The sequence below is a fragment of the Nymphalis io genome, chromosome Z (assembly GCF_905147045.1).
Source record: "Nymphalis io chromosome Z, ilAglIoxx1.1, whole genome shotgun sequence".
Classification (NCBI taxonomy): domain Eukaryota; kingdom Metazoa; phylum Arthropoda; class Insecta; order Lepidoptera; family Nymphalidae; genus Nymphalis; species Nymphalis io.
Genome location: NC_065918.1, coordinates 2,525,390 through 2,542,611, shown reverse-complemented (window position 1 = coordinate 2,542,611; position 17,222 = coordinate 2,525,390). Strand labels below are relative to the sequence as shown.

Below are 17,222 nucleotides of genomic sequence, written 5' to 3'. Positions count from 1 at the left end.
TAACCTAATAAAATCAGTACAGTGCAAACAAGTATAGATATTTAATGATTTTTTGTTATGTGATTTTTTCGACTACCCTACCTACTTTACGTAGGGTAGTCTAGTAAAAAATAGTGCATATACAAAGTAATGATAACTAAGGGAGGTGTTAACACATTAGATTTATCTGATGTTTTTAAATTGGTGTGCTATTATTTATTATTGTAAAACTTTTAAACGTTTGTCGAGTCGAGTTAGGTCTTTAGTTGTTCTTCTACAATTCCTCCCATAACTTGCATCTGAACATATAGATTACTTTACAATTCATTAGAATTGATGTGGTTTATTTTGTACTCTTACTTCAATTTTTTGTGTGTGCTTGATCACTGCGATTTAACAAAGGAGCAGATGCATCTGCCACAGCATTCTTCAAAGACAAGAGTCCTGCTCTATTGACCCACCCCTGGTTGCGATGCTGATTGCGAAGAATATGCTTCTGATAAGTATATGTCAATGAAATGTGTCGAAATTAATTAACACTTTCAATTCCTTAAGTAATTGATAGTTTTTTTGAATGAGAATCCCGTGCTACTAAACAAAGTCCGTAAACTGTATTCAGATTATAATATAATAAGAGATTTATAAGTAATTTCTATTATTGGTAAGGCCATATGAACAGGATAGTCTCTCAATCGACTTTAAATATATAGATATTACAGCTTGGGTCAGAACAGACGCCATGATGCGAAATACTAACGAAACAAAAACTAAAAAACTAGTTCACGACCTATGAATTCGTTGTTTCCAGAGAAAAATAATACGATACTTGATCAAGATGATAAGGCTGTTTGAAGATTTATCAACACCTGAAACTCGATGTTCAGTGTGATGATCTTAATTTTGGAGAAGCAGTAGTGATTTTGAAGGCATCCAGATCATGCTTCAAGGAACCAAATGTCTGATTTGTTGGTGCCTTATTGCAATAAAGTAAATCGGCTTGTGAAGTAATTAAAAGTGATTCGAATAAAACGAGCAACACAAGCTACTCGCCGAAGTCAATACTTTGTATCCAGATTATAAAAAAATAAAAAAACAAATATTGTTGGTTTATATTGGTGGATATATCTGAGGGCGTCCCTTCTGCGACGACAGTACGAAGTTAGTACTCGGTATCTAGATTATAACCACTGAACAATAAAGGAGGATAATAGACAAGAATGTTCCACAACTACACACACACACAACAAAATCCACACCAGCCTCGGAGGGTGAAATGGATAGCCCTAGTGTAACAGCCTGAGTGTGAAATAAACAACGCTGGAATTTGACGGGTTATCAAAGTTAGTACTTTGTATTCAGATTATAATACAATAGAGGATTTTCAGCTAACTGATATTTATAATCTAGGTCTTCAGATTGGTCATAATCATCAAGGCACATATGAACAGGATATCGTATTCCAGCCCCAAAAAAAATATGTATGATGCCAAATACTAATGACCTCCTTACGCATCCGGTGGGGGACCTATTCCCGTACCCAGCTGAGCATGTCCCTCTTGCGTCGGTGCCACGATTCGTAATGGACGAGAATGTAGATCTCCACACCCGCCTCGGAGGGTGAAATGCATATCCCTAGTGTAACAGCCTGAGTGTGAAATAAACAGCGCTGGAGTTTGACGGGTTATCAAAGTTAGTACTTTTTGTTCAGATTATAATACAATAGGGGATTTTCAGCTAACTGATATTTATAATCTAGGTTCTGCGATTGCTCATAATCATCAAGGCACATATGAACACGATATCATATTTTAGCCTTAAGTGATGATGAAAGATGCCCTAATGACTTTGTCAAGCACCTAGTTTGACAACTATTCTTATACCTGTGACGCTATGGAGTATCTAGGTGAGCTACTTCAAGAGCCATTCGATAGATGCCTTCGCAGTGTTCTGTAGCCGAAGAAAATTATACATTAGCTCTATGCTTACCTAAACAGTTCAATTAGAACACTTCTAACATTTCAGTGAGAAGGGTAGTACGTTAATGAATTGTAATCGATTATGATGAGTTTCCGTTGCTAAATATCAAAATATACTAGTGTGGAACACAAAGATCTAATTATGAACTCTATTCCAGCGATTTAAAGTTGTATAAAAGGTAAATAGTAATTCACCAGATACTTGAAGAAGAGAAGGAGACTAAAACGGATATTGAAATACATGATATCAATCATATACATGATATCAATCATATACATGATATCAATCATATACATGATATCAATCATATACATGATATCAAAAATCAATAAAATGTTACAGGCGACGTCGAGGCGAGGCCCACCGCATGACGGACGGGACGTGCAAGATCAAGGGAGTCTACGTGAGCTTGTCATATATTTAAAAATTGTTGTATTTTATTCAAATTAAAAATATTACAAAATAGTACGGTTTTATATAAAAAATAAGTGTTTTATTGTTCAAATCAGTAATTGACTGCAAGAATAATTTAATAGAACTGAACTCGGAAGAGGTTTTCACATTCAATTTTTAAGTAAATATAATCATTTCGATACTACGTATAAAGTGACAAGTATATAAGTTTTTTTTTTTATTTTCAGTTTCTTTTTATTCCTTTTAGTTTTATTTAAGATTCTATTTCACGTAGACTCAATATATGGTATTTATATTATTATTATAATTAATAATATAAAATCAATTGCTAATTCTCGTTTATACAAATATGTAAATAACTTTCAAAATGAGTATAAAAATTACATGTTGTACATTTGTTTTTACGCCAATAAATCATTTGTTATTATTATTATTTTTCTAAACCTTACTAAAAACCTAACCTGACTGGAAACCCATAATTATCACTAAAGTAAACTTATTAATTTCGTTTAAAACTTGAATCTGTATATATCTGCAGAAGACTAATTCTAAATTGCTACTAATGAAGAAAACACAAAGCGATGCATATCAAGTTTCACATGACAACATTACTGATAAGATTTGTAAACCTATAAGGCTGGAACTTTATATTTAATTAATGACCAAGGGTTATTTATTTGAGAGTCAAATAATCAATTCACAATATTATAAGCCGAATTCAGAATTTTTGAAAATGGAACGATTGATTCATGAGGAAGGTTTTGGCGTAATTCATTATGGTTTTGTATAAATTGGCTGAAATATGATGGGTTTTGATTTTTATATAAGTATACGCTGTATCAAAAGTCATTTATAACTTAAATTGATTTTCTTACTGTTAATCGTAAATAAAAACGTCCATACCACGTTGATTACGCCGGTTCTTGTACGATCGCCGAACAACGTCGGTTGCGTGCAGTATTAAATCAATCAATTCGTTTCTATTCAATTATAATAACTTTTTTTAAATCAATACCATTTTTGGGCATAAAAAGATTAAAAATACGGAATAGCATAAAAAAATTACTCATTGTCGTAGGAACAACTTTTCCGTAGCACATTACTTAGGTATACTAAAATATACATTCCTCAATATAAAATGTATTCAAAAACTACAGGAGTTACAACTGAAAACTCGCCCTCATTAACCATTCTCATCAGATGCTCACTAGGTAGCTCTATCTAATTCTCATTTTTTCGCAATTTCTATAATTTATTACAAGGGAAAAAATTCAAATCGAAAGTGGCGGCGGTAAAAGCCTTGAAAGAGTTCATTTCTATTCAACGGCCATTTCATGTTTGATCTAAATATTTACAAAATAAACAGTTCTACAACACTACAACTTCATGTGCAGTGTTTGTACTTAAAAATGTGCTTGCGTTACAGGTTTCCATGTAACATATTTTTTGGCTTAAAATATGAACGAAAAAATTAGTTTCACCGTATGCATTTCGCAGTCGTGAAACAAATGAATCAATGATAATCCAACGTCAAATATTTAACCCAAAACAATTTTCGATTGTAACCTGTAACGATGAGAGAAGACTTTAGAGAAATTATTGACAGAAATAGCGATCAAACGAAATGCACTATTTATGGTGAAGTGCATGATTTTGCTGAAACTGGGGCTGTAGCGGAATCGCGAAAAACGTGGACCACAATATTCTTCAAGATCGCCGAGAACATTACTGCTGTTAGAAAGTGTTCAAAACAATCCGACACAGTGTTCAGGTACTTGGTTTACGAAGAAAAATGTAGATCATCTGCATAAGGATTTCAATTTGTTTGGAATTAAGATTCCATCAATACAAGAGCACGGAGTGTCCCGATCTTCTTTTTGTGGGGATACCTGAAGAGCAATGTCAACTCCTGATCAACTAAAATAACATTTCGAATGAAATTAATAAAATACAGTGTGAAATACGGCATCATATAAAAGAAAAAGTCTTTACAAGAAGCCGCATAATTGCAAACTGTATATAAGCCATTTATCAATATTAGATCAATTTTCTTTCATTTAAGCAAAATATATAATCGAACAAAGTAGCGTGTACCTTTCCTCGGACTCCTTTTTCCTTTTTTTCTACACCTATTTAAAAACATGCTCAAAATCCAAATAGTAAGATTAAAAATTTAATGACCAATTTCCAAAAAATCAAAATATCGCGATTTCACAATATTGTCTTAGTTAATGCTACACCGTTGTTAAGATTTAAAAAATATTTGTAACCTTTATAATAAAGTTAAATGACTTAAGAGTTTTTTTTTTTTTGTTTTTATCGTTCAGAAACGTTTTGTTATTTATAGTAACACATTTCGGGTCACGAATATAAGGACGTCTTACGACAATCATGCTTACGTTTACACTTATCATTGTCACAGTTATGGAAATATTAAGTATTGATTACTACGACTATCAATGTTTGGTAACGATCCTGCTTCACCACGTTCTGTTTTTTATGTAAATAAATACATACGATTTAAATAGTAATAGACGACGTGTGAAAAAAAAAGTAATCTTCAAATGCCAACAATTACTTATTTAACAAATCTAATTTATAATATAATAATTATTATAAATAAAAATAATTTAAAACAAATAAATGAAATAGTTTTATGACACATAATATTTATATTTTAATGGATGATATATTTGAACAATTAAGTCAAATTAATATTAAGTAAGAGCTGAGATGGCCCAGTGGTTAGAATAACGTGAATCTTCACCAAAAATAAACCGGATACAAGCCAGGGCAAGCAACATAGAATTATCATGTGCTTATTTTTAGTTAATAATAAAATTTATCTCGTGCTCAACGGTGAAGATAAACATCCTTAGGAATCCTGAGCTAGTCGAAAAATCTACCATTAGTGTATACACTAAACCACATCGCAGGAGCAGCGTGGTGAAATAAACCACAAATCGTCTCAGTTCAGTCAAAAGACTTCGAATGAGGCATTAGACAACCAAACGTTTACAGTCAGTTACTTATAAATCTAAGATACATTAAATAGTTTTCGGAAATTGATACAAGAAGTCCATTTAGATAATTTATCTACTTGCATTATAAGTATTATGCTTAATTAAGATTGCTACACTGTTGCCATCAGATTATATATTTAATATTATATACCGTCATTTACAGAAACATTTAAAGTTTACATAAGACGCTCAAGTTTACATAATGGAGACCACGCCTTGGCAATATAACGTTGGAGCGATGCCTTGCAGCTAGGTGGAGTAACGATATACGCAAATTGGCTGGTAGTGGGTGGAAATCGAGAGCTGAAGATAGAGCTCAATGGCGTGCCATTCGAGAGGCCTATGTCCAGCATGGACGAGAACAGGATAATGTTGATAAGGCGCTCCTTAAATTAGATTTTATTTATATATCAAATCTAAACTAAGCTATATATACTTATGAAAACATTAAATGCCTCCGAGTATGGCAGTTACATACGTTTTTATGAACACATAAATACGGTATCAAATCATGTGATTTTGATACATATAGACAATGATGAATGAAGTATATAGATAATCACCCTATACTAACACTACTCTACACTATACTAAATACAGTTATAATTTTAATCACTACTTCATAATGACGTCACAATTAAAATAAAGTTGACACAGATATGTATAAAAAACAAAACAAAAACATTTTAAAAACAATATTTTATACAAATAATGTATTAAAAAACGAACATAGTTAAGTATATAAAAATATATGCGAGCACTAAGAGTTTGTGCAAAATTTTATCAATCGATCGGGTGGAAATTGTCCCAAATTTTGATACAAAATACATAAGGTGGTTAAATAATATTAATGTGTCCTTAAACCAATCGGCACCCAATCTAATCGATTCGAAAGGAAATAATAAAATAAATAGACAGCTTGGCATAACTTACAGTAATGTAAAATTTACTTATGACATATTAAAAGATTAAATGCCTAATAAACGGGGAGGCAGCGTTAAAAATTTATTATTTTTGAGTAAATACTCTGTGCTAAATAACTAATAGCTGTTGCAATACCATCTATATATTGATGTATACTCCATTACACAATTAATGTTTATATAATTATATTACAAAACAATTAAATATGTTGACAATCATGGAATATATTTCAATAAATTGTAAATTAATTAAGTATGAATCATTGTAATTGTATTCAATGAGAATGTGTAATCAACAAATAAAAAACTTAACCTAAGACTACCTCCCATAGTACAACTCGATACACAAGTCAAATGTTTACATTCTATTAATAAATGTCAATAAAATATAATCATCTGCATCTTGTTACCCTCAAACGTCACACATGGAAAACGTTGATCACAATCTGACCGTAAAATTTGAAACTAATCGCACCCAAAGAAGTTTGACTTCGAAACATGTTTTCTTAAGAAACATTGCCAACTAGTTTAGTAATAATAATCTTTTTGTAACATAAAGTTATAATTTCATATAACTTAAATGAATGAGGTAGCCATAATATGTTATCACATAATAACATAAAACTAACTTAAGATGATAATATGCAAAGTAGACTCCTATAACAGACATTTGAAATGTCATGTTCATTTGATTCATATTGAGTAAATAAATTATATTCAAAGTAAGAAAGAAATAAATAAATATAAAATTATTTAAATTAGTCCACATCGATTAACAAATTGTCTAAATTTCTCAAAATTCTGGCCTCCAAGGCCCGGAGCCATCATTTATTTGTTGGTTTCTTAACCGGAGCAGATTTGTTGTAAAATATGTCCAAAAAGAGACCTGCAACAAAAAAATAAGTTTAGGTCCATAAATATATATTTTTTCTTAATATATAAAATAGATTTTTATAAAGACGCTAGCCGCCCTGCCTACTTATGCCTCTACCTACAGATATTTTTTAGCGGATAAGATATAAACATTCGACCACGATCAATTCGCCCGTACAACGCTTCAATAAAACGTCATGTTACAAGTAACGCGAAATTAATTCACGCATTTATTTATATTAACAAAAGATACACAGATCAGAGAACAGATCTGCAGAAAACAGGCAAGAACCAACTATTAAAAATACTAAACTCATTATATTTTATGTAAATATTGATCGCAATAAAATGATATTTATCAAGGCTAGGTAGGTACCACCCACTCGCATCACATATTCACGCGCCAAACAGCAACACTTAGTACTGTTACGTTCAGGTTTGAAGTGTGAGTGAGCCAGTGTAACTACAGGCACGAGAGACATACAACTTACTTCTCAAGTTTGGTGGGCATTGGCTATGTTAGGAATGGTTAATAATTTCTAACATCGTCAATTTCTATGGGCGGTCTGCCTATAACATAAAGAATAAAAAATACAATTCAATTATTACCAGTAAACACCAACGCAGCGCCAATCCATTGTCGTGTATATAGAACGTTTCCAAATATGATGACTGAAGCAAGCACCGTGAAGAATTTCCTTGTTGTTGTCACCACTGAGCAAGGGAGTGGACCGAACTCCGACACCTACAACATACATATTTTTATTATTATTCTTTTAATTACAAGGCACTTACAAAATAAGTCTCTGTCTTAGCCATTCGCTTGTAACACAAACCATTGAAACTAAGACATTACTCTCTTTGTGCGTTACAATTTGTTAGGTTTTTAATTTATTAATATGAATATATAAATTTTCAACTGTGACACAATAAATATCATAATAAGACTTCGAGAAAACATCAACAATTTATAAACAACAGTCAACACAAATTGCAATCTGCATTCTGCATTGATATAAAATGTACGAAAAGTTGAGGATGTACCATGTAGAATATAAAAAGCTGTCCCAGAGCACCGGTCAGAGCAAATGCAACTAAGTATATAATGATCTCTGGATGCTGAGTCACAAACGTCCCAAACTTAAATATCTCCTCAGTTACAAGCACACCAACTGTGGATATGATTGCGGACCTGAAAAGAAATTAAAATCTTTTATTCAATGTATTTGTAGTTTCAATATATTATTATCAAATCACTTGCAACATTTAATTCCCACATATTGATAAAGATTCGCATTGTACTGCCCAATATGAACACAAAGCATAATCATCGCTAAGTCACCTCTGCAGTTAAAATTAAAATAAAATTCAATTTTAGAAATGTTTTGATATATTATTTTACGCATGGCAATTTATTATTTAAATGTTAATGTTGTCTTCTACATTAATATAATAAGAAACATCCTAAGTACATATAAAAGATCTGAAAAGCTTAAGGCAAACTATAAAAAGCTTGCAAAAGGTTGTCTTATCACTGTGTGGTATCTTTCAGAGGACTTAGAAGCTTTCAAAAGCTATCCGGTTAATGTTATATATATTATACGAACAACATAAGTCACGACCAAGTTAACATTGCCTTGCCTGTATTATATACTAATTGTCAAGGCGGTAACCACACATATTTCTGTCAACTTTCATAGTGGTTAGTTAAAAATCGTCGAAATCTAATAATCTCGACCTCGAAGTTATACTAACATTATTTTCTGTATATAATGTAATAATAATAAATATTACAAATATAAATATTTACGTACCACCAATTAGTGTTTAGCATCATTGAGTAGGCTGTTGGGGAAGATTCAGTCTTAATTCTCTCCTGAAAATGTATTATTACAAAATGAAATACAACATGCATTCATGCATATATAAATTTATAAGTTAAGTTTTAAAAATAAGCAACAATGTTTTTTTTATAAATAACATCAAATGATAATAATTAAATTCGCCTTGCAGATACTGATTTACTTGTATAATGCATGTTCATTTTTGAAATAATAAATTGTAATAATCCAATTTTTTTTCCATTAATGAAATAAAGGTTATGCTGGCCAGCGCTTTAAGGGAAAAGATCTTATAAATTTACAAAAAATAAGAAATGAAATCAATGTAGTGCTTATCTCACTTCATTTAATTATAAAGTCTACGGTTCAAATCTCAGGTTCCTATAATAATCTAAATTTATATTTTTATTTACCTGAACTGCTCCTGTCAATCCATCCATAGTTAAAGATAAGAGAAGCAAAACTTCTCCTATTCCGATTCCGTGAAAATCACCGTGTGGTAAATTTACTTGATCCTTGTACATGAAGAGAACAATACCGATAACAATAAGAAAAACGAACAAGTACTTCTTCAATGGATACCGTTTTCTTCCAATTAAAACTCCAAGGATCATCACAGGAATGGGCTTTGCTGCTTTACCAACAACCTAAAAATAACTATAATGAATAATAATAATAATAAATATTATATGACACATTAAAAAATGATATATCAAATTAAAGTAAAGTAAAGGTTGATGCGAATTGCCTATAAACATCTGCTTATATTTTACATAAAAGCAGGTTCCAAATATGCATAAAACATATACCTCCTATAGAGACCTCGCACATAAGCCTACTATAAAAATTCTGTTTAATTTCAAGTTAATTAATTAATAATATTATTACATACCTGAGTTGGGTAGTTGATCCATTGCAGTGCCATTATTGAGCACACCATAGCTAACAAGTATGTGAGAGCTGATGAAAAGTAATATAGCGTTCGGGTAGTGTCTTTTTCATGTTTCCAGTACTGAAAATAATATCAGATTCAAATGTCATTGTATTACAACCAGAGTTGCTTTAAAAACGATCCATCAAAATAAAAACCCTTTTTCATGAGAATGATTTTGTTCTGGCACATATGCAGATTTAAAAATATATAGCTAATCAATGTAATCCTTAGAGATAAGTTGTACTTATACTGTATTAGTGTATATGCTCTTTAAATAATTTTAAGTCATTAAGTAATTTGTAACTTGAATTGTAGAATTGTATAACTAAATCTCCATGAGTGTGTCGGGCCCCTAGGATTTTCATTAAACATAATGATTTTTTTTAAAGTAAAAATGAATACAGTAAATACAATAAAAATTAAATCAGGTCAGTTACTTTGTATCATATCTCTAAATGGTCTATCTGATAACTGGAAGACATTCTTTAATTTCTATTTCAGCTGCACAAAAATATAAATTATATTAAAGTATTACATAGTTAATATATATATCAGAAAAGGATTCATAATGGTAATTAATGAAGTAAGAGCAGTTGTGAATGTGAATAATAATATAATATATAAGGGTAATATTTACCATTAATATTTTAGCGAAGGTATAATTCACTACACATTGAACTAGGACAAGGGAAAGCGCGCAAGTAAATTTTTCGTCACCATATTTGCCTCTTGTGATTTTTTCTTGTAACATTCCAAATATGAAATAACAAATAAATATGGAAGACGAATAAAATATAAATCGAATTTCACTTTTATGTTTAATCATTTTTGTATGATTGAAGAATGTAATTCAAGCAAAAATACTTGGCAGCTGCTCAGTGTAATTTTTCGGAACGAACCAGGAGATTTTAAGTTGTAAAAGACACGTACTATGTATGTTGTTCACTTAAAAAAAAATCAAAGATACAAATTTACTGCATCAAATACAAATTGAACACGTACTCCATTTTTGTATGGCAAACGTCAAAACAATCGTTTTATTGATCGCATAAATTATTCGTTCAAAAATTATAGAACAAACTTTAATACTAATTTTATATCACATATTCTGTCTTATTTTTTTTCAATAGAACAATTAAAAATACTTATAATATTTCTTACATCACAGCTATAATATTTAAAATCATAATATTACAACAATAAAATATTTTTCCTTTATATTTGAGATTCAGAAAATTGTTTTACATATTTCTCTTTCTTTAATTACAATTAAAGTTAAAATTGTTTAAAGAATTAATGTTTTTAGTTTGTTCCTTAAAACGCTTTTATAAGAGACCGTAAATATAAAGTCAATTGGAACTAAATTATTTTAAGGTTGAACCCATAATTCGATTTAATGTATTTTTTTCACTTTAATGTCGCTATATGATTTTAATTCCTAGTGTAATTTGAAAATAATAATATTTTTTATAAATATAAAGAATGTGGACTCGACTTTAAATATATTGTAATTAAAATACAGTAGTTCAATAATTAACAATAGATTAAGTCTTTTCACTTTTAAAGTCTTGTCTGATGATATACAATATAGTGAAACCAAAAAAAACTTTGTATAAAAACTATGAATCTACTTACAATCCTTCACTTTTAAAGAAGGTACGTAAAACGGAACAGCTTATTTTTACGTATGAAAAACGACTTTATGTTCATTAGCAAAAGCCTTATGTTATTAAGATAGTGGCCTTCAAACTTAACGAAAAAATGAGACTATGATGTAGATATGCTCATAAAAGGTTATATTATGGTGCTTAATACACATTAAAATTCGTTTGATATATTTTAACCGATTAAATGACTGTTAGTGAAAAACATTGTAAATAATATCTTATTTAACTTAGTGAACCGTTGTTAAAAAATAAGTTACGTGTGTATTATGTTTGTGACAGTAATAAGAAGTTAGGTTTCAAAGTTTTTCATAGTCATGCGCACGATAACTATCTAAAAAAAAAAATTAGTATTCTTAGTGGTATTAAATTTCAATTATTCAAGTTTTAACTGATAAGTTTTAAGACCCCAAGTTAAGTTTATTTAATTACGAAACATAAGCTGTCAATCGATGACATAATTTAATAATTGCGGCAAATTCAACAAGCGCGTTTATGATAACGTTATTTATTGATCTGACTCATAGTCGGTAAGTATTACTTAGTCATAGTACCAACCAGTTTTGATTATGTATAAAACTTAACATTTTAGCGACATTTTTATATAAATACATTTAGGTACCTACTTATGTTAGTAAAATTCTATTGCCATAAGATATGAAACTTTTTTTAAATTATTTTTTGCTGTTTTCAAACGTTGTAACATTAGACCAATTAAAGTTTTTTTTAAATTATATTATGTACCTATTCTATGTTTTTTTTTTTTTTTTTTATATCGCCGGGAGGGCAAATGACTACTCCACCTGATGGTAAGTGGTAGTAGAGTCCAAACGCGACGACGGCCAGTACAGACGGGAAAAACGTTCTGCACTAGCCGCCTTCGCCTTGCCGGCCCGCAAGATGCCTCTTCACGCCTCGTTTGAAGGAACCCGGGTTGTAAGAGGAGGGGAATACGTGAGCTGGTAAGGAATTCCATTTTTTGGAAGTGCGACAAAGAAAGGAGTTGCCAAATTTCTTTGTTCGCGATGGAATTGATGTCACAGTTAGGCGGTGACATCGAGAACCAGCTCGCGTGGACTTAAGAAGGAAGGGGGAAGCAGGAATTAGAGAGAATAATTCCTCAGAGCACTCGCCGTGATACAGTCGATAGAAAGCGCTCAGTGCTGCTATCTCACGACGCAATTGTAAAGGTTCAAGGGTGTTTGTGACCTTTACGTCGCCAATAATGCGTACGGCACGTCGCTGCAACCGGTCCAAGGCCTCAAGTAGGTACTTAGCGGAGCCATCCCAAAGGTGCGAGCAATATTCCACGCAAGACCGTACCTGTGTTTTGTACAGCAGGCACAGTTGTTGTGGCGTGAAAAAGCGCCGCACCTTGTTCAGAACTCCGAGTTTCCGTGAAGCTGTTTTTATAACAGCCTCGATGTAATCCCTTGGACTAAGGTCGCAGCGAACGTCAATCCCCAGCATGGCGATTTTGCTTTGCATCACCAGCGGAGTACCACAGAGGGAGGGAAGAGGGGAAAATGTTGACTTTTTCGCCGTGAGAGCGCATACCTGTGTTTTCTTGGCATTAAACTCAACAAGATTATCAGAGCCCCATTTGGCGATGAGATCTAACGTCCTATCGAGTTCGATGACAAGATTCTCCCGCCTCTCCTCAGTTTCCGCCCGCCCAGCCACTGCGCGTCCGTGGTATCCACCATGCACTGTACTATCATCTGCATAGCAATGTATGTTCCCAAGGGAGAGCATATCATTGATATGCAAAAGAAAGAGTGTGGGAGATAGCACAGATCCCTGGGGGACCCCAGCATTCACTACATAGAATTGTGAAGCGCAACCATCTACTAAAACACGAAGGCTACGCTTGAGTAGGAAGCTGGCAATCCAGGTGCATAGCTGAGCAGGCAGACCATATGCCGGTAGCTTGGAGAGAAGACTTCTGTGCCAGACCCTGTCGAAAGCCTTGGAGATATCGAGGCTGACAGCCAACGATTCTCCATGCTTGTCGATAGCTTCACCCCAGAGGTGCGTTACGTACGCTAGAAGATCACCTGTGGACCGTTTTGGTCGAAACCCGTATTGACGATCATTAATTAAAGAGTGATCTTCTAGGTAATGGATCAGTTGGTTGTTTAAAATCCGTTCCATCACCTTACAAAGTACTGAGGTGATAGCTATTGGCCGATAATTTGCCGGGTCAGACCGATCCCCTTTTTTGGGAACCGCTTGCACATTAGCTCTTCTCCAAGCCTCCGGCACACTTCCCGAAGAGAGAGAAAGTTGGAATAGGCGCGTTAACACAGGAGACAGCTTCGCTGCGCACTTCTTCAGCACTATGGCTGGTATTCCATCGGGACCGCTAGCTTTCCGTACATCAAGTGATTGCAGCTCCGCACGCACATCACGTTGCCTGATTTTAATGTCAGGCATCGTATGGCCACATGCAGGTATTGTAGGTGGCAGTGCACTACAATCATCGATGACGGAATTGTCGGCAAAGAGTTTAGCCAGGAGATCAGCTTGCTCTTGCGGACTGTGAGCTAGCGATCCGTCCGGATTTCTAAGCGGTGGCAGCGAAGGTTGGCAGAAATTATTTTGCACAGACTTGGTCAGACGCCAGAAGCTACGGGAGCCCCTAGGATGCGAAACAAGGTCATGACCAATCTGTACAATGCGCTGTGCATCCGCTCTCGTGTATGCCTTTCTACAGGACTTGGAATTTTTATTATAGTTTGCTTTCAGTGAGTCAATGTTAGATGCCCCGCTAATGCAGCCGTTGATCCACTTGCGATATGCCGCCTGCTTAGCTGATACAGCATCGGCACATTCACGAGTGAACCAACGGTTACGCGTACTCCTACTGACGAGATCTGAGCTAGGAATGTAGTATTCCATTCCCAGCATGATCTCGCCAGCAACAGCAGCGGCACTAGCTGTCGGGTCATTCCCACTGAAGCAACGTTCCTTCCAAGGGACCGACGCATAGTAATCGCGCATACCGTCCCAATCCGCCGACTTATAGTGCCAAACGCGACGTTTGCATACCGCTAGTGGCGGCAGCTTGGCCTGTGGCACTCTGGTAGAAATAAGGCTGTGATCCGAAGAGCCAAGAGGAGCCTGAACCACAACCTGATATTCCACCGGGTGAGAAGTCAGCAGAAGGTCCAGTAGAGAAGGTGCTTGCCCATCAATGTCTGGGATCCTGGTGGGCTGATCAACCAGTTGGGTCAAGTCATGTGTGAGAGCAAAAGCATGAGCAGTCCTTCCAGCATGGTCAGTTTTGAGGGATTTCAACCAGGATTCGTGGTGAGCATTAAAATCCCCCAAAAACACCAATTCCGCGTTAGGAAATTGCTCTTGCGCAGCATCTGCCACACGACTAAGATGGTCAAATAATCGGCTTGTCTCCAAGTCACCATTGTGGGATCTGTAGAGGCACACGTAGACTCGGCTCTGACGAACCAGGTCCACACGTACCACCAACATGGAGAAGGAGGGGTCCTCCAAGCAGCGCAGTCGGTGACAGCAAACATCCGTCCTGATGAACAAGCATACTCCGGCTTTCGCTTTGAAGGATTCTTCAAGCGTGTAGCCGGGATAATTAAGGTAGCTGGTATCGGCAGGACGGAGTATTTGTGTCTCCGTGAGAAACAACATTGCTGGCCGTGCTGTCTCGAGATGGTGGTGGACAGCGTTGAGGTTAGTGTGGAGTCCTCGAATGTTAGAGAACTCGACCTCAAACAGCGAGGGTATGGTGGGGGTGAGCACCGCTGTACGACCGTTATTTCTTTTTTGTTGCGCCATTTGGGAGAAATTAAATGGAAAAGAGACGTGAAGCGAGCGATGTATTGCCACGATAGGGATGGGCAAAGTGTGGAGGCGTGTTTCCCCAAGTGGTTGCCAAAAGGAAAAATACACTGACCCGCCGGACGGAAGGGCCCCCGAACCCCCCCGGAAGTGGCCGCCGGGACCCCACCTACCGGTCACCAACCGGCACGACGGTCCACCCCGAGATTATGCGTGGCCTGGTGGGGCAGCCTCACGAGCTGGTTAGGCACGCTCGGGCCCCTGTACTATGCCACGGGCGGCCAGCGGAACAGCCGTTTCTTCGGGTCTCCCTGACCGGCAGGTCAATACAGTTTCCCCCGGCATTGGTTCAACAGCCGTCTCCAACCGGACCAACACCCATCGCGGCAATACTCGCTCGGGCTCTGGCTGTACGCTGGCTGACCTCGAAACGCGGCTGCAAGCCACTTCACGAGTTTTTCACCATGCGTACGGTGGTAACAAGCCAGGCGGATGTTAGCATCCTACCACCAGATGAGCAGATTGTCGCTCAGATATCCCTTAGTCGCCTCTTACGACACCCATGGGAAAGAGAGGGGCAGTGAAATGTATTCTTTCTCCGTCACTGCACGGATATATATGTGACGAAATTAAGTTCTTCTTGTAAGCTGTAACTTATTTTTTAACATGATCTCTTAATAGCTTAAACGATATTCTTACATTAACAAGATATTACAATGCAACTTGTGTAAATTAACACTATTTCTATATTTTATAAAACGAAAATTGATAAATAAACATCGTTGCCGTTTATATCATACGTTATTTGATAAAATAAAATCTTTTATTATCAAAAGACAAAATATTAAGTGCTTTAAAAAGTACATTTTTATTTACTGAAACTAATCAATACCGGACTACCGGAGGTGTTATAAAGGCAAAAAAGATTGCTGCATTAAAAAAAATGTATTTTAAAAGCACTTAATACGTTGTCATGTGATGAAAAAAAACATGTATTTTTATCAAATGACGTATTATTTATACGGTAACGATTTTTTCAATGTTTTCTCTATCAACGATTTTTTTCCGAACACTCTTGTTCAAGCTATAGTATATAATATGAAATACTATGTTTGATATAAAGCATAACTTTACGAGTATATTAAATTACATTTTATTTGTAACGGTTTTATATAAGTAGGTCTGCAGTTCAGTTTCACTAATGATTATGCCGGTCCCGTATTACGTTTTTCCGTCGTCTGTACTCTGTACCCCTAAGGGGAGACGACAGCTCAACACTCTTTTGTAAAAGCCTGAACAAATAAAATATCGAATGCGCCACCCTCTGTCTCCCTGAAGGTATCTAATCGGGAAATGTTTTCCGAGTCCTACTGTTAATTATTTGTTTATGTACATTTCTTTTATTTGTGTATGTACTCATTTGAGAATAAATTATGTAAGTATTGATTTATTGGTGTTGTTTTCGTTGTTATTTCGTTTAATAAACAAGTATTAAATTGCGATATTACGAACAATGAAGCAGAAAATTGCGAAAAAACACAGAGTTTTGATAGAAACTTAGTACATGAATATTATAATTTGGATATAAACACATCAGCTCAATATATACGTTTTACAAATAGTAATTCCGCGAAGATAAAACTATACATATGTTTTTTTTATAGAATAGGAAGGCGGACGGGCATATGGGCCACCTGATGGTAAGTGGTCACCAACGCTCTTAGACATTGGCATTGTAAGAAATGTCAACCATCGCTTACATATCCAATGCGCCACCAACC

The 17,222-nt window shown here is 34.8% G+C and overlaps 2 protein-coding genes across 13 annotated transcripts in view; one reads left to right on the top strand and one right to left on the bottom strand.

The window, feature by feature from the left end:
- Positions 1-1,640: 1,640 nt before the first annotated feature.
- On the bottom strand, positions 1,641-10,970 carry LOC126780327 (solute carrier family 35 member B1 homolog). 2 transcript variants are annotated; one of them, XR_007670480.1, is made up of 8 exons: positions 10,602-10,970; positions 9,923-10,042; positions 9,444-9,677; positions 9,004-9,065; positions 8,234-8,381; positions 7,799-7,934; positions 2,158-7,202; positions 1,641-2,102 (listed from the first exon to the last, which is right to left on the bottom strand). XR_007670480.1 is itself a non-coding variant. In XM_050504711.1 (7 exons), the coding sequence occupies exons 1-7, from the start codon at positions 10,788-10,790 to the stop codon at positions 7,141-7,143; spliced, it is 951 nt and encodes a 316-aa protein (XP_050360668.1). In that variant the 5' UTR covers positions 10,791-10,970; the 3' UTR covers positions 1,641-7,140. The 2 variants fall into 2 exon arrangements, 1 of the variants encoding a protein (XP_050360668.1); XM_050504711.1 differs by having other exon boundaries at positions 1,641-7,202.
- A 781-nt stretch (positions 10,971-11,751) lies between these two features.
- Positions 11,752-17,222, top strand: part of LOC126780316 (coiled-coil domain-containing protein AGAP005037) — a 209,533-nt gene continuing 204,062 nt past the window's right edge. For all 11 annotated transcript variants that reach the window (XR_007670476.1, XM_050504686.1, XM_050504687.1 and 8 more), the window contains exon 1: positions 11,752-12,158. The gene's annotated coding sequence lies outside the window, so the exon portion shown is untranslated. The remainder of the gene's footprint in view (positions 12,159-17,222) is intronic.